We start from the raw sequence: 17,039 nt of genomic DNA, 5'->3' as shown, positions 1-17,039 counted from the left end.
GGGCCCAGCCCCCGATAAAAACCCTGGACGCTGCGTCTCTCCCGGGCTCCCCTGAAGACAGCACCTCACATGTCGTCACGCCTGGTGGTGGCCTGTGTAACTCCAGGGGGAGGGGCCCCGGAAGCTCAGCCCTGGTCCCCCGACTTCTCCCTTCCTGTGCGTTGCACCATGTCTCTGTTGTGAATCCCAGCTGGGGGCATGGCCTCTGCTGAGTCTGGGGGGGCCCTAGTGAGTCACCGGGCCGGGTGGTCCTGGCGACCCTGACTCAGTCACCAAGTGCCCACCCAGCGTCCCACGTGTGTTTTTGTCACACCAGTCCTTAGAATTGGGCAGGACATCAATCAAGAAAGGTCACAGCAACACTTAAAACACAAAGCAGAGTCTTGTTTCCAGCACAGCAGGCAAGCAAAATAGGGTCTTGGTGAGTCCGCCGACCAGAAATGCGCAGCCGTGTGGGCGGCTCAGGGATGCGGACGGGACGTGTTCCCCGCCTGGCCTGGCCTGCCTGCCCCCGACCCCTGCCCCCCTCCAGGCACCCCTCTGCACGGCCACGGCCTGTGGCGGCTCTGGGCGGGGTGCTGCTGCTCTGTCCCCACAGAGCGACCTGGCGTCTGCTGCGTCAGAGGTGCAGCTGACTCGGTGGGGGTCTCTTCAGCTGGAGCTGTGTTCGCTCTGCAGGCACAGGGACCCCAGCCGGTCTTCTCCCCACCCGCCCGTCTTCCAGCACTGCTCCCAGCAGGTGTCAGACGCTTCCCTGGCTGGCGAACCACCCCGAGGGGCCCATCACGGACCGGAGCGGGCCGAGGCCGTGGTCTGGGCCTTCACTGTGGGGCCGTTCCAGCTTTTACTTCAGTCCTCAGCCAGTCTGAATGACTGATGTTCTTGTGAGTTGTATTTACTTTGTAGTTTTGTGTGTATTTGATTTGTAATAATTAAGCATAAGACGTTTATATGCCTAGCTTAAGGTCCTAACATACGATTTGAACAATATAAAAATGTAAGGCAAGTGTAGGGGTGCCCTGTGTCTCCCTTTCAGAGGGGCCTGTGTGACTCAGGCTAGGACAGCTCCGTGCCGCTCTCTGGGTGGCTCGGTCTCATTGTGCAGGGGGCACGACCCCCCGAGTTTTAGAGCGTTCCCTACTTTGCCAGGGCCCTTTCAGACACCTGTCTGGCAGCACCTGTGACAGGACACGGCAGGGCTGAGGCCTGGGACAAAGGCGGGCTCAGCCTGTCAGAGCTGAGCAGGTGCTTGGGCAGCACGGGAGGTGCACACACTCCTGCTTCTCAAGGCGGGCAGGGCAGGTGGGGAGTGGCAGGGGAGGGGCACAGAGGGAGAAAGGAGGAAGCCCCAGAGCCCCGGGGGAAGCGAAGGCCGGCCCTTGCTCTCACCCGAACGTGAACCTGTCCACACTCTTGTCCGTATCGGTGGACTGGTCCTCCTGGGCCTCAGGATGCCGGATGGACACGCGGACGCTGCTGACGGTGGCGTGGCGGATCCTGTGCAGAGCCCACCGCACTGAGATGGTGCTGGCTGTCACGTTGGTGACCTCAAGGCCCTCAACCGGGCGGGGTCCTGGGGGGCAATAGGCCCCTCAGCTGATGCTGGCACCTCCTCGCTCCAGGGGAAGGCAGGGGCTTGAGACAATGAGACAGGGCTCGGGAAGTGTGCTGGGGGGTCACCGAGAGGGGCCCAAGTGAGGTGCCGGCCCACCTGGGCTTGCTGGTGTGGCCTTCAGCCACAGTGGGACTAGGGTCAATCGGACAGGCTCCTGCCTGGGGTGGGGCGTGAGGCAGCTCCACCAGAGGCCTGGGGTCTTGCCTATTTAGACATGCCAGGCAGTGGGGCGGGGCCCTTGGGACACACGGACCGTGGGACCTCCTTTTTCTTTTCCCTGGCCGTTTTGGCTGCACTGACAGTGAACATTTGGGCGATGCTGGGGCCTACCAAGGATGGAAGCTGGGAAAATCCTGGACTACCTTGGGGAAGGGCCTGGTTGAACCACAGGGGCCAGGAGGGGAGCTCTTGTCTCCTGACAGTGAGGTGCCCAGTCTGTTGGGCAGCGGTCCCTCCTGCCCACCCTGGTCTCCTGGGGAGACCCCACTCTCACTCTGTCGGTGGAGGGGTAGGGATGCCATTTCTTCCTAAAGCCAAGCTCAGGCTGAGCCCACTCTGCCCCACAAGCTCACTCAGGTCCTCCTGCTGGCCCAGGTGCATTCTCAGTGCCTCTTGGCTGGCCTTCCCCACCACACACCTGTCCTGAGTTTCTCATCTCATCCCTCACTTGGCCCTCAATGTCCTCAGGGTCAGTGTCTGGTTTGGGCTGGCAGGTGACACCTGGGCACCTTCCTCCTCCCACAAAATTCCTGTCCGTGCCTCTGAGCATTCTCGCCTCCCTCCTTCCCCAGCCTGAGTCCCCACTGGTGGGTCCTGGCTGTTTGGCTTCACAGTGCTCCTGGGGCCGGCCCTGCCTGCCTGCTTTGACCTGTGCCAGCACCTGGTATGGTGGGAGCAGACCCCCTTGTGTGCTGGCCACACTCTGAACCCCTACCAGCTGCCCTCATGGGCCCTCTGTGCCGCCTAGGGGACCACTGCCCCGTCCGTGCTCCTTCCTCCAGCCTCTAGCACCCCCTCCCACAGTCTCCTGCGGTCCCCTGGCCTCTGCCCACCATTGGTTCCTCCCCGTGGAGGACTGGGCCGTCCCCTGTAGATCCCAGAAGCAGACGAGCCAGGTAAGGCCCCAAGGCCTCCCTAGACTATGCTTCCCCGTCCTGCGCAGCTGTCCCCCCAGAGGCCCCTCCCTGCCGGCCCCCTTCTCTAGAACTGCCACCAGCAGGCTCCTTCCCCACCCCCTCAGCGTGTTGGGGTGACCTCCTGGGCCCCTGGCCTGTCCCCTCAGCACCCCCAACGTGGGCTGGCCCCTGGCAGGTGCCTTCTCGGGGAGCCCCCCCTCCCCCGGGCCTCACTCCTAAGCCCCGGTGCCCTGGGGCCCCTGGCCAGTGTGCCTCTCCGGTGGCCACAGACACACCCAGGTGGGCACTCACGTGTGCGGGCGAGCAGCAGCACCGGCCTGCTGATGTCGTTCTTGTTGTTGGCGTTGCGCTTGACCGAGAACACGGAGATGTTGTAGGCTCTGCCGGCCGCGAGGGCCCGCAGCTGGTGCGAGGAGCGGCTCCGGTCCACAAAGTCCGTGCGGCGGTAGGCACCGTCCGAGGAGGTGTAGGTGACCGCGTAGCCGTCGAGCATCTGCCTGGCGGCCTGGCCTTCAGGTGGGCGCCAGGAGATGGAGACCCCACTCTCTTCCACTCGCTCCACCTTGAGGGCCGTTGGTGGGAAGAGCTCTTCAGGGTTCCCGTCAAGAACAAGGGAAGGGGGTGGTCAGCTGTCAGCCGCGGAAGCCCTGGCCCCCAGCCAGACGTCTCACCTGGTGGCTCGGGTCCGCCACCCCCGGCGGAGGTGAACAACTGCAGGTGGGGAGCCAGCTCCTGTTGCCACAGTGGCCCTGTCCACCTGGTCTCTGGCCAGGGCCTCCTGGCGGTTCTCAGGTGTGTGTGCTCAGGTGAGTGCATTTACGCCTCCTGGGCCGCTGGACACCCCTCCCTGCTTCTTGGGAAACTGGACGCTCTGCCCTGGGGGGTGCTCAGCGCTTGGGTCTGTGCCCTCTGGGGGACGAGGGGGCCCGCCTATGCTGGCACCTTTGCCACCTCACCTTTGGCACAGTCCTTGCCTGTGTAGCCCACTTTGCAGGTGCAGCTGTGGGACCCATTGCTGGCCAAGCAGTAGCCGCGGCCCCCGCAGGGGCTGGAGAAGCAGGGGTCACTCACTGGGGAAGAGGAAAGGAGCAGTGAACACTGGGGCCTTACCCGCTCCCCCAGAGGGACCCCTGCTCTCGGGGGCAACAGGTCCTTCCTGTGTAGGCGTGTTTGTGGGGTGGATGTGGGTGGAGCCATCCCAGGCAGCGATTTGAGGAGGTGAAGCGGGGGAAACGCAGGGCTTTCCAGGAGAGCTCTCACCGAGAGGCTGGCTCAGAGACAGAGCCGGGTCATCCCACCGCCGCTCCAAGCCCAAGTAGCCTGGTGGGCGGCGACTCAGGGTGGGGCGAGCACAGTGCTGCCCCTCCTGGGGAGAACCTGGCAGCCAGGGCAGCCTCCCTCTGCCCCGGGGCTGTGGGCACCCAGGGGACCTGAGTTCCCTAGGCCAGGGCCAGGGCCCGCAGGTTCCCACTGAAGCCACGGGAGCCCCCTTATCACTGTCGCGGCCACTAACCTTGGTCCTCCGGGTGTGCCCTCACCCACCCCAAGCTTGTGCAGTGAGACTCCCTGGCCACAAGCGGCCCCCAGGGTGCTTATGCCCGGGCTCCCAGGCCCCACAGTCCCTGGGCCCTAGGCCTTCGCCCTCCCCCCGCCCAGTTCAGCCTTCACTGCCCTGCGGCCCTGTGCACCCCACCCAGCGGCCTGCTGCCAGCCAAGCCCAGCCTGGGGGCTAGGACAGGACGTGCCCCTGGGACACACCCATCCTAGGAGGAGAGCTGAGACCAGCAAATTGAAGAGACAGTTGCAGAGAGTGGCAAGTCCTATAAAGGAGGAAAATGTGCGGAGAGTTCCCAGGTGTAAGGAGAGGTGAGCTCCGCCCGTCCACGGGGCCAGCCTGTCTCTGGGAGTGAGGGGGGCCATTGGAGGGGCAAGTGCAGGAGGCGGGTAGCTGGCATCAGGGGACCCAGCAGAGGCCAGAGGACAGGGCCTCTGGAGGAGTGGGGGCTTGGCCCCTGCCTCCCTACCTGTCTCACAGTGGTAGCCGAAGAAGCCCTCTGGGCAGACGCACAGGTAGGCCCCGCCATCGTTCTCACATCGGCCTCCGTGCTGGCAGGGGCTGGAGTGGCAGCCATCCACCTCTGGAGAACACCCAGAGAGTCGGCCAGAGCCGCCAGGGGGTGTCTGGGGGAGGGAGGAGAGGACAGCGGGAAGAAGGGAAGGGGGATCGAGGAGAGATGCCGGGTGGGGGGGGGGTTGCTGGGGAAATCCCCCTCAGCCTCGGAGCTCCCTTCCTGGGGTGCCTCCCCCCCCCACCCTGGGGCCAGGGGCCCAGCCATGTCCCTCTGCTCTCCGAGTGGCCCAGGGTCTACGCTTGTTGAGAATAGGTTTGTCCAGGATGTCCAGGGCATCTCGAATGTGGGTGAGGGCCCAGCCGCTCAGGGGACCCCGCCGGGCCCAGCCCCTACCTGTCTCGCAGTGGACTCCAGTGAAGCCTGCAGGGCACTGGCAGACAAAGGCCCCCAGGAGGTCCCTGCAGGAGCCCCCGTTATGGCATGGCTGCGCTTGGCACTCGTCTGTCTCTGCAGAGACAGGACAGGAGGCTGCAAGGCCCTATGCAGGTTCCATCTAGGTGGGACGCAGGCCCTACACGGCCCTACACAGGACTGCACGGCCCTGCGTGGGCTCTACGCGGACCTCCAGGGGCCTCCACAGCCCCCGGATTTCACATGTGTGCTGAGGCTTTAGCCTGATGCCCCCCCTCTCCGCTGTCTGCCCAACAAAGGCCCTACCCCCAAGTCACTTCAGCATTTCACTGCCCAGGCTTCTCAGGGGCCTGGACACATCCTGGGCCTGGCCCTCCCTGGAGCAGTGTCTCTGTCTCAGGGCTTAGAGCCCTACCCAGGTGTGAGGGGTACAGGCTCATCCACCAGTGTACCCCGCAGGCCTCCCCTCCCTCTGCCGGCTTGGAGCACAGGCCCAGAGGCAGGGTGTGACTCTCTCCACCCCACCTCCTCTACCGCTGGGGCAGAGGCTGCAGAAGGCGAGAGGACGTCAAGGTCAGCTTGCTCCCCCAGGAGGTGGAGGATGAGATGTTTACAAAGAGAGGCGGGAGTCAGAGAGCAGGCAGTGCTGGGCCAGGCAGCCTGGGGGAGGCGGGGAGGGGGTGGAGCTGCGCCCTGCAGTCTTACCCTCCTTTGTGCCCTGTGAGGCAGGAGCCCCCCTGCAGGCACGGCTGGGAGGCTGGGATCCGCACTCTCCAGCTTCCGAGAGGGGAGCCCAGGTGCACGGGCACCAGGAGGGACCCCAAGAATAAAGCGGTGTTGTGATTGGAAGCAGTGGCTTGAAGCCAAATAAGATGGACATAAATTAGCTTTGTTCTGAGGAGCCGGACAGAATTGTCCAGCACCCCTCAGTGCTTGGAGAGGCCCGAAACACCTTGGAGAGGAAGAGGTGGGCAGTGGGCCCCAGGACGGGGGATGCTCATCATGACCTTGAGGACTTCACTCCAGCGGCTGCCAGGTGGCCAGGCCCCATCTTGCCAATTCCCCATTCACAGCCACCATGTATGAAATCACTACATTTGGGGACGAGGCCTTCACTTTAGAGTATTTGCCACAGGCTTGTTTTTTATTTTAAACTGGGAGCGGTGCTCCGGAATTCAAAATCTTCAATTTAGAAAAGTTTAATTTTAATGCTTAAAATGTAACAAAGTAGATAAATGGTAGTGAATAAGACACCCAGGAGCTAGAATGCTCACTGGCTCATCCGGGCACATGCACTTCCCCACCCTTGTGATGCGGATTTCTGGGGTTATGTCTTTGCCTCTTTAGGGTTTTAATTGTTATGAACTAAACAATGTATGGTTTTGTTTTTGCTATTTATGAATTTTATTAAAAGGATATCGTGATACATGTACTCTTCTCTCACTCAAAATGATACTAATGAGCTATCTCCATGCTGTTGTAGGTCTCTGTGAGAACGCGACAGTAACAGAGTCCACGGCGGGATTCTACCGTACTCTGTCCATTCTTATGTGGTGGGCATTTGGGTTGGTTTTAGACTTTTTGTTATTTTAAAAAATGCTTCTATTTCCTTTCATAGCTCTTGGTATAAATGTGCCCATTTTCTTAGATTTAAACGTAGAACTGGAATCTCTGGGACACAGTTTCTATGCCTGGTCAAATTGATAGGCAGGTTACCAAACCCTTTTCAAAGTGTTTGTATTAATTTACACTCCCTCTGGCAATTTGTAAGAAATCCTGGTCATCCACATTACCACCAGTAGATGGCTTCTTAGACTTCTGCAGTTCTGTCAGCTGACTGCACCTCACTGTGCTTTTGATTTGCATTTTGTTGATAATATTTCTCTTTATTTTTGTCGGCTTTATTATCTCCTCTTCTATGAAAGGCGTACTCCGTGTGTTTTGCCAATTTTCCTACTAGGTTGATGATTCTTTTCTTATTAATTCATAGAGTTCTTTATATATTCTTGAAACCAGTCATATATATATCTTTTCCTGGTTTGTAGCTTATATCCCACTTTCTTCCTTAGGGCTGATGATTTTAAGTTTCTAATTCTTATATAGTCAAATTTGTCCTTTTTTTTTTTTTTTTTCTTTTATAGTTAGGGCTTTTTTTGTGGCTTAAGAAATCTTTCCTTATCCCAAGGCCAAAAAGATACCTATATTTTCCACATAAAATTTTATAGTTTTAGAAAAACATTTAAGTCCTTAATCTGGAATGAATTCTTGTGTGTGGTGAAAAGTAGGACAATGTAATATTTTATTAAATGCATAACCATTTTATTCCAGCTGTTGTGAAGATTGTCTCATAGGATTTTTTAGAAGTTTATAGTTTTAGTTTTTACACTTACGTCTATAATTCATTTAACATTTGTAAACACTTATCATATTTGGTGCTATTATATATAATATTGTTCATTTTATATTATTTTCCAAGTGTTCACTGGTAGACTGTGAAAATATTAAGGTTTTGTATATTGTCCCTGTCCTGGGACTCACTTGAATTTGCTTATTTATTCTATAGCTTTTTCTTGTAGAATCTCTTAGGATTTCCTATGTGCATGACCATGTCATCTTTCTTCCAGTAGATGTGACTTTTATTTCCTTTCCTTGTCTGTGGCCCTGTCTGGGACCTCCAGGACAATGCAGGAAGGAATCAGTGAAATGGACACACTGCCTTATTACTGATTACAGCAGTACGCCTCTCACCCTGAAGTACTTTGTTAGCTGTTGCTGTTTCATGGATACCCTTCATCACGTTAAAGACATTCCCTTCTATCTACTTTTAGTTTATTAAGAGTTTTAAATAGTAGTTGAATATTTTCAGATGATTTTTCTGCATCTGTTGAAATGATCATATGGTTTTCTCCTTCATATCCTAATATGGTGAATTATACTTACTGATTTTCAAGTATTAAACCAATCTGTATTCTTGAGATAAATCCCACTTGGTCATGATATATTATCCTTTTTATATAACAATGTGTTTGATTTAGTAATATTTTGTTAGGATTTTCATGTCCATGTTCGTGAGGAATATTAGTCTGTAATTTCATTTTTTTTCCTTTTCTTTTTTTTACATAGGCTCCACACACAGTGTGGAGCCCAACGCAGGGCTTGAACTCACGACCCTGAGATCAAGACCTGAGCTGAGATCAAGAGTTGGATGCTTAACCCACTGAGCCACCCAGGCACCCCTAAGTTCATTTTTTTAAAAAAAAAAAATAACCTCTCTGTCTTGTTTTGGTATCAAGACAATACTGGTTTCACAAAATGAATCAAGTGCTCTTCTTTCTTTATTCTCTGAAGAAGCTTGTGTAGGGTTAGTATTCTTTTCTTCAGTGTTTGATAGAATTCATCAGTGAAGCAATCCATTCCTGCCATTTTCTTTGCAGAAAGGTTTTTAATTACATATTAAAATTCTTTAATAGGTATGGGGCTAGTCATATTTTCTATTTATTCTTCTGTCATTTTTGGTAATTTGTGTCTTTCAAGGTATTTATCCCTTTTCTTTAAGTTGTCAGATATACTGACCTCAACTTGCTCACAGTATCTCTTCCTTGTCCTTTAAATGCTTGTTAGGATCCTTACTGATGTCTCCTCTTTCATTCTGATGTTGCTAATTTTTCTTTCTTATTTCTTGATCAGTCTAACTAGAGGTTTTTCAATAAGGAACCAGCTTTTGGTTTCATTGATTTTCTCTGACTATGTCTTTTATAATTACATTTTCTAATTGTTGTTGATATATTAAAATGCAATTTTGTTATAATTACCTATATCCAGTAAACATATTATATTTTCTATCATTTTCAGTAGTTTGCTTATAGATTGAAGACAACCATACTGCTTATAGATTAAAGTTTGCTTATAGATTAAAGACAACAAATACTGACATTCTTACTCCCTACCTTCATATTTTCATGATTTTATTTTCTTTTTCTTACTTTATTGCATTGGCTAGTACTTCCAATATAATATTGATGAGGCTTAGTGACAGTGGGCATCCTTGTCTCCATTTTTTTTTTTTTTGAGAGGGAGAGAGAGAAGTGGGGAGGGTGTAGAGGGAGAGTGAGAGAGAGAGAATCTTGAGCAGGCTCCATGCCCCAGCGTGGAGCCTGAGACAGGGCTTGATCTCACGACCCTGAGATCATGACCTTATCTGAAATCAAGAGTTGGACACTTAACCGACTGAGCCACCCAGGCTCCCTTTGTTGTCCCCAATTTTAAGAGGAATGTCTATTTAGGATAATGTTTATTTGAGGTTTGAGTAGAGGCACAGTAAAACTGCCCCAGAAGCTAATTTCCTTGCCCCTGTTGGTAGCTCAGCATGACTGAGTCAGATCAACAGAAGCACAGGTTTTGAATATCAGATCCTACCTCTGTATAACAAGGATCAGGAGACTCACTGTTCCACAGCTCTCTTGATGTAACCTGTACTTCTTTCTCTATAATGTGTGAAGTGCTATTGCTTGGCCACACATAGTGTAACTCGTCTGGCTATGCCTGGCCTAAGCACACCTTTCTGTGGGATGATGCACACTTCGGGGGTTATGTGGGCTCTGCGACATCTCTCAAGTTTTTCCTCCAACAAATCCTATATATTTTATACTGCATGGTATTAGAGGTGTGTATGTGCATGTATGTGCATGTGTGATGTGATTTTTATCTGGTAAGGAAATACTTTTTTATTCCTTATTTGGTAAGAATTTATTTCACGAATGGGTATAAATTTTGTCAAATGCTTATTATGCATTTATTGAGATACTTACATGCTTTTTCTCCTTCAGTTGGTTAATATAGCAGGTTTTCCTAATATCAAACTATTCTTGCAACAATCCATCTTGATAATGGTATATATAGTCTTTATAGACTATTGAATTTCTGCATCTGTGTTCATATGTTTAACAGATCCATCATTTTACTTTCTCCAACTGTCCATATCTGGTGTTGGTATCAAGGTTATACTGGCCTCACATAATAGGTTGGTGCATATTCTTTATTTTTTACTCTCTGGAAGAACCTGTATAATGCTGCAATGATCTGTTTCTTGGCAATTTGGTAGAATTTACCTATAACATCCTGGAGTTCTTTGTGGGAAAATGCTTTAAGTACTCCTTCAATTCCTTTAGACATTTATAGGATTATATAGGCTTTCTAAATTTCCTTGAGTCATTTTTGGTAAGTTATATTTTTCTATGAATATTATGTCCATTTCTCCTAAGGTTTCAGATTTACTTGTATAGGCTAGTTGATGGTATTCTCATTATCTTTTTAATCTCTGCTCTGTGTCTATGTCACCTTTTTCATTTATAAGGATTTTTATTTGTGCTCTTTGTTTTTCTTGATCAGTTGATAGAAGTTTGTTCATTTTCATAGGGTTTTCAAAGAACTAATTTTGGTGTTCTCTTCTCTGTACTTTTGACTTATGTTTCATTAATTATGGCTCTTACTTGCATTGCCTTTTTCTTTCTACTTTCTTTGTATCATTTGTTGTTCTTTTCCTAACTTCTGAACTCTGACATTTAGTTCATCAATTTTTGAACTTTTCTAACTATGTACTTAAAGTTCCCATGAAGCATTGCTTTTGCTGCATCAGACAAGTTTTTGTATAGAAAATGATCATTAATATTCATTTAAAATTTTGTCACTGTCCATATTTCTTCTTTGATCCATAAGCCATTTCAAAGTATCTTTAAAAATATATAAACATGGAAATTTAAAATTTATCTTCTTGTCCTTAATAACTTAATTTTTTCTGTGTGTTCAGAGAATGAATTAGTTCAAATTGTTAGTTGTATTATTTGAATCTTCTTTTTGTGATTTTTTTTGGGGGCCTCTTAACCTGAATTGAGAGAGGTGGTTCAAAATTTCATAGTATTATGGTAAATCTGTCAGTTTCTTCCTGCAGTCTCTTAATTTTTGTTTTATATGATTGACCCTATTATATTAGATGCTTGAATGTTTATAATGATCTTCTTGGTGAATTGGAACCAATTATCATTGAAAGAGAGCCTCTCATCCTTAATGATGCTTTCCATCTTAGAGTCTATTTTGGCTGATAATAGTGTAGCTAAACCTGCTTTATTTTGATCTGTATTCACCTGATATTTTTTCCATATTTTTACTTTGTCTTTTTAAGTTTATGATTTAGGAGTATCTCTTATAGGAGAGTATAGCTTGTTTTTGTTTTTGTTTTTTAAAGATTTATTTATTTATTTTATAGAGAGAGGGGAGGGGGCAGAGGGAGAGGTAAAGAGAGAATCTTAAGCAGACTCTATGCTGAGCACTGAGCCTGATGTGGGGCTCAATCTTACGACCCTGAGATCACAAACTGAACCAAAACCAAGAGTCGGATGCTTAACCAACTGAGCCACTCAGGAGTCCCTAGCTTGTTTTGTTTTGTAATTAATCTGGCAATCTGTCTTTTACCTGGAGAATTTAGCTCATTCATCTTTGTCTGCATTTTTTTCTATCATAATCTTAACTGCCACTTTTTTCTGCTTTTTTCCTCTCTCCTTTTAGAGAGTGACAGACTTTCCTACAATATTTGATAATCCTCCCTTCTCTTACTGCTTACAGAATATTCCAGGTTTATCTTACTACTGGAATACTATCTCCAAAAAAAAAAAAGACCCTTTTTTGGTAAGTCTCTGAAGCTGTGTTTGCAAAGGGCATTTTTTATTATGGTCTCACATTTGAATAATAGTTTGAATAAAAATTTTTAGGTCTTAAGTTTATTTACTTCAGTATTTATCTTGCTTGGTATTTGCTGAGCTTCTTGGATTTGTGGGTTGATGTAGTTCTTCATTTTTAGAAAATACTCAGTCATTATCTCTTCAAATATTTCTTTTGCCTATTCTGCTCTCTCTTTCTGGGACTCCAGTTATGTGCTTGTTTGTTTGATATTTCCCACAGATTTCCTGTGTTCCATTTAAAAAAAATTCATTTACAAATCATAATTCATTTCTTCTTTCTGATCTTTGGTTTGAATAATTTTGTTGACTTGTCCTTGAGTTCTGTGACTTTTTCTTTTGTGGTATCCATTCTATTGGTAAGCCTATCCAATTTACTCTTCATTTCACATGTTGTATTTTTTATTGTGTTACTTTTAAAAGTTTTCTTTCCTCTGCTCAAATTTTCTATTCTGTCATTCATTTTGCTTCTCTTTAACATTTATAATGGCTATCTTAAAGTCCTTGTGTGCTAATTTAAACATGCGGGTCATCTGCATGTCTGTTTCTATTGACTGTTTCTTCTTGAGATTATATGTCATAATTTCTTGCTTCTTAGACATACTGTATACAAGAACAGAGAGACCAAAGTAGAAAATACATACCCCTAGGATGGCCAGGCTCTAGTCTGTGTCAGACACCTAGCCTGAACAGCTGATCTCTGATATCATCCGGAGGTGAGCTGGGCTGGGCCTGGTGTGCAGGGCTCATTAGTGCCAATTCATGATTGGTTTTAGATTCTTGAGGGTTGGAACAGACCTCTCCCTCCAGGTGGACTGGGGAATCTCAGCCTTTTGAGGCTATGAATCTCTCTGCTTTCCAGCCCAGCCACTGGCTTTCCAGCCCAGCCACTGGCTTCCCATGCACTTAGTAAAAATCCTGTGGGGGAGAACTGGTGGGTGCTGAGCACTTGCTCTGCATTTGCGACTCCTGATTCCAACCCATCATGCTTGCTCACATAATCATTGAAAGCTTAGTTGGATTTCCCCAGCTCCTCAAATTGCTCTGTCCACAGTGGATTTGCTCCTGGGATGACAGCCGTCATCAGTCTTTCTCACCCAGGAAGGGCTCATCTGTACTTCTAGCCATATTCAGCAATCTGATAGGTTAAATGATATGATTTTACAGGGTCTCTGATTCCTTGATGTTACAGTGAGAGTGATGGCATTTTGTGACTGTCTCCATGCTCACTGAATGGATCTCCTGAGTATTTAAAATCTACCATTTAATTATCTTATATCTGATGTCACTGTTGAGAAGTCTGGTGCCAATGGGATTATTGTTCCTTTGAAGATTCTTGTTCCTTTTTTCTCTAGATACTTTAAGAATTTTTTTCCTGTTTGTCTCTGATATTCTTAAATTTTGCTATAATGTGCTAATATTCCTCTTTTCTCCTGTTTGATGTTCTGGGCCCTTTCAGCCTGTGGTGGTTCATCTGTCATTCTGGGAACTGAGCTCCATAGTGGCTCCAACATTTCATTGTGTTTTTATTTCTCTCTTGTCTTGGACTCCTGTTACCTCAGTGTTGGCACTTCTACCCTCCACAGTGCCTACATCTTCACACAGACCTCCCTGCTTCTCTGTGGGATGAGTCCTCAGACTGGTCTCTTAGCTCATTAACTTAGCCTTCATCTGTATCCATTTGTAAATTGTGTCTGTTATTTCAGCTATTATAGTTTTTCAGTCCTCTTTTCCACTCTCTTTGGTTAAAAATGATTTATCAACCCTGTTTCTTATGACCAGTGCCATGTTTCCTTCCATATACCTGTCATGCTTATATATATGCTCGTCCACCTTCTATACTTCCGCTCCCGATGGTTTATGTTGTTTGGACTTTATTGTTACTATCTTTGGAGAGGGTTGGGCTTGGATAGATAGGAGGACAGGAAAGACACTTGGCGCTAGGCAGCCCCCATCTGTCTTCCAGAATTCTTCACCTGCGTGGGGCCTCCCAGCTCGGGCTTTGCAGAGCATTGGGACACAGCAGCACTGTGTGCCCCACCCGTCTCTGGGTGCTGTCGTGGCCCCTGAGTTGCTTTGTTTAAAAATCCTTGTTTTGGGCACCTGGGTGCTCAGTCGGTTAAGCGTCTGCCTTCGGCTCAGGTCATGATCCCGGAGTCCTGGGATCGAGTCCCACATCGGGCTCCCTGCTCCACGGGGAGCCTGCTTCTCCCTCTGACTCTACCCCCTCTTGTGCTCTCTCTCTCTCAAATAAATAAATAAAATCTTTAAAAAATCCTTGTTTTGTGAAAGATGTGTTAACATCACGCAGGTTTTCTGATGAGCAGAGTTAGGGATGCTTAGGCTTAATGCAACACACCTGCAGTTGTGTTAGTGGCCCTGTGTCTGCAGGGGCATCAGTCGGGGGGCCCTGCCTCCAGGCCATGCACCCTGGCACACTGTGGGAGCCTGAGGCAACGCTCTCTGAAGCAGCACTCCTCAGATGGCTCTGGGGGTCCTAGGGGGCCTTGTTCAAATGCAGGGTCTGCTTCCATGGGTCTGGGTGGGGCCAGGGCCAGGAGCAGGAGACGGGCCCTGAATCCTAATCTGCCTCTTGAGTACTCTACCCTTGGGCTACCTCCCGGCCTCAGCTGCTTCATCTGCAGGGTGGGCATATGGGTTGGACGCCCTGCTCTGAGGACAGGGAAGCCCTTAGTGAACAGTCCAGAGTGGAGCTGCCACTAGTCCTCACCACCTTCCCCACAGGGTCATGGCCTCACTTTGTGGGAAGGTGGGGGAGGGCCAGGGTCAGAATTGTGGTCCCTGTGCTCCCCTGAGGGGCCCTGGGGAGGAGGGTGTGGACCCCACTGGCTCTGCCCGCCTGCCCGCCCTCCCTGCCCCGGAGGGCCTGCAGATCACCGTGGCACTGTGGAGGTTCGCTCCAGACACCCTGCGGCTGGCAGACGCGGACGTGGCTGGGGGAGCTCGGGCTGTAGCCTTGGTCACACTTGTACAGGGCCACGGAGCCCAGCCGAGTGCCGTTGAAGCGCAGCGTGGCATGTTTCACCTCCGCCGGGGGGCCACAGTCCACCTCTGTAAGGACATAGAAGCCCTGTCCTGCACTGGGGGGCACCTGCCTGAGGCCCCTCCCTCAGCTTTGCCCTCTGCCCCAGCAGGCCGCAGGGCCTGGGACCCCTGCGCCCTGCACAGCCCTCCCAGGGTGAAAGTGTCTTGACTTCCAGGAGTAGCTGCCCATAGGTTCTCTCCTTCTTTCCCCTCCCTCCTCTCAGCTCCCTGTCTGGCCCTGCTCTGCTCTTCCGGGATTAGGAAGAAATCCCATGCCTTCCACCCCAACCCGCAGCCCTCTCACCCGCCTGGCACCGGCGTCCCATGTACCCTGCTCGGCAGCGGCAGGAGAAATCTGGGCCCAGGTCCTCACAGGTACCCCCGTTCATGCAGGGGCTCCAGAAGCAGGGGGAGGGGGCTGCAAGGACAGAGGGGGTCATCATCGCTGTGTCCTCCCCAAAGACCTCTAGGCTTCATGGGAGCTCTGCCTCCCACTCCTCCAAAGCAGGGCACCTCTGCCCACTGGGAGCAGATGGGGCCCCCAGGTGCCCTGGCTGTGCTGCTCCCAGCTGGGCTAGTCCACTGGCCTCTGCCCACCTTACCTATCTCGCAGTGCCGCCCAGAGAAGCCTGGGGGACAGTCACACTTGTATTTGCCAATGTAGTGGAAGCAGGTGCCGCCGTTGTGGCAGGGGCCCGAGGCACAGGAGTCCGGCTTCCCTGGAAACAGAAGGCCCCTATGGGAGTCAGGTGTCATGCACCCACCACCCAGCGCCCCTCCCCTGATCGCCAACATCCCAGAGCTGGTGCGCCTTCAGGGGGTTCTCCTGACAAGCAGACGCATGGTGGCTGGGTGGGGGCTTGGCTCCCCCGATCCAGGCTGACTCCAGCTGGCAGGGGGCCGCACCGATCTCGCAGTGCCTCCCGGTGAAGCGGTAGGGGCAGCTGCAGTGGTACTCGCTGCCCGCCTCCCTGCACGTGCCCCCGTTCCGGCAGGGCCCCGAGCTGCACAGGCGTGGCCGGGCTGTGTGGACAAGGGTAGGGAGAGACAGAAGCGGGTGAACAGGGCCAGCCTCCCAGCCCTGCAGCACCCGTGACACCCTACTCACATCTGTGGGCCCAGAAGGCGCAGGCCCTTGGGAGCCCTCTGCCCACCCATCCTCTCTTATCTGTCCCAGGCCCTGGGGACCACTGGGCCCTTTCTGGTGGAGAACTGGCCCGCGTGGCAGGGAGCGCAGCTGCCCCTGACAGGACGCTGGAATCCACCGCGGTCTGATTTTTGGTTTCTGTGCTTCTAGTCGCACCGGGGCATTTTCTCTGGGTCCCAACACCCTCCCAGGGCCCTGAGGGGCTCCCGGGCTGCTTGAGGCACCTACGTATTTAAAGGCACAAATCCAGTGGTAGGGCTGCCCCTCCGCCCTGAGGAGTGGCGCCTTCAGAGGCCCACAGAGGAGTTCAGATCCGCAGCTTCCTCGACATTCTTGGGAGCGAGGTGCAGCAGGAAGGGGGCCTGCCCGCGGAGCTCAGCCTTTCCCTCCCCACCACCCCACACCCTGCAGGCCTCACAGGCTGCGTGTCCAAGTTCCGCCCACCCTCCCCCCCAAAAGCTGCCACCCTGTGTCCCCACTTTGGGATGCCTTTGTTGGAGATGGACCTCGGCCACGCTTGCAGAGAGCAGAGAGCCAAGCCGGAGGGCTTCTCCTTGCAAACACCCTCCTCCTCCCGCAGGGGTGGCTGAAGCTGGGGGGTTCCGTGTGTCAGACTAGCAGGGACCTGCCCTCAGGGTCACCGTTCCCGGGACCAGCGAGGGCAGCAAGAGGCCCAGGGGTGTGTGTGGCCCAGGGGCTGAGCTCCGGGAGCCGGACCCGTGGGCCGTGGGCTCCGACGAGGGGCGCGGCGTCCGAGCGCCCGGAAGGCACCGGCCGGGTGGGCGCTGGCGGGGCAGCGGTGGCGCCGCCCTCTCTCGGAAGAATACATCCGCTAGTGTGTAAAAATGTTGTGAAACGCTAACATTCTCCAAGTTCAATTAG

General features: G+C 51.4%; 2 protein-coding genes across 8 annotated transcripts in view; one reads left to right on the top strand and one right to left on the bottom strand.

Annotated features, from left to right (window-relative positions):
* CROCC2 (ciliary rootlet coiled-coil, rootletin family member 2) overlaps positions 1 to 877 on the top strand; it is a 42,679-nt gene extending 41,802 nt beyond the window's left edge. Inside the window, exon 20 of the mRNA XM_081815282.1 lies at positions 725 to 877. Coding sequence (XP_081671408.1) covers positions 725 to 877 — 153 coding nt within the window. The remainder of the gene's footprint in view (positions 1 to 724) is intronic.
* Positions 48 to 17,039, bottom strand: part of LOC102748818 (sushi, nidogen and EGF-like domain-containing protein 1) — a 60,235-nt gene continuing 43,243 nt past the window's right edge. Inside the window, exons 12-21 of one of the 7 annotated variants that reach the window (XM_081813237.1) lie at positions 15,917 to 16,033; positions 15,613 to 15,729; positions 15,315 to 15,428; positions 14,864 to 15,037; positions 5,217 to 5,330; positions 4,776 to 4,889; positions 3,708 to 3,821; positions 3,043 to 3,339; positions 1,390 to 1,573; positions 48 to 1,178 (exon numbers count right to left, since the gene is read on the bottom strand). In XM_081813237.1, the coding sequence (XP_081669363.1) occupies positions 1,157 to 1,178; positions 1,390 to 1,573; positions 3,043 to 3,339; positions 3,708 to 3,821; positions 4,776 to 4,889; positions 5,217 to 5,330; positions 14,864 to 15,037; positions 15,315 to 15,428; positions 15,613 to 15,729; positions 15,917 to 16,033 (1,367 nt within the window). In that variant the 3' untranslated portion in view covers positions 48 to 1,156. Of the gene's footprint in view, positions 1,574 to 3,042; positions 3,340 to 3,707; positions 3,822 to 4,775; positions 4,890 to 5,216; positions 5,331 to 14,863; positions 15,038 to 15,314; positions 15,429 to 15,612; positions 15,730 to 15,916; positions 16,034 to 17,039 lie in introns of those variants that run through there. The other 6 variants (XM_081813234.1, XM_081813232.1, XM_081813233.1 and 3 more) reach the window with 6 other exon arrangements.

The sequence above is a fragment of the Leptonychotes weddellii genome, chromosome 3, assembly GCF_054177405.1.
Source record: "Leptonychotes weddellii isolate Sample4059 chromosome 3, ASM5417740v2, whole genome shotgun sequence".
NCBI classification, from domain to species: Eukaryota; Metazoa; Chordata; class Mammalia; order Carnivora; family Phocidae; genus Leptonychotes; species Leptonychotes weddellii.
Note: the sequence above shows the minus strand (reverse complement) of the source record. Positions and strands in the feature narration are given on the sequence as shown.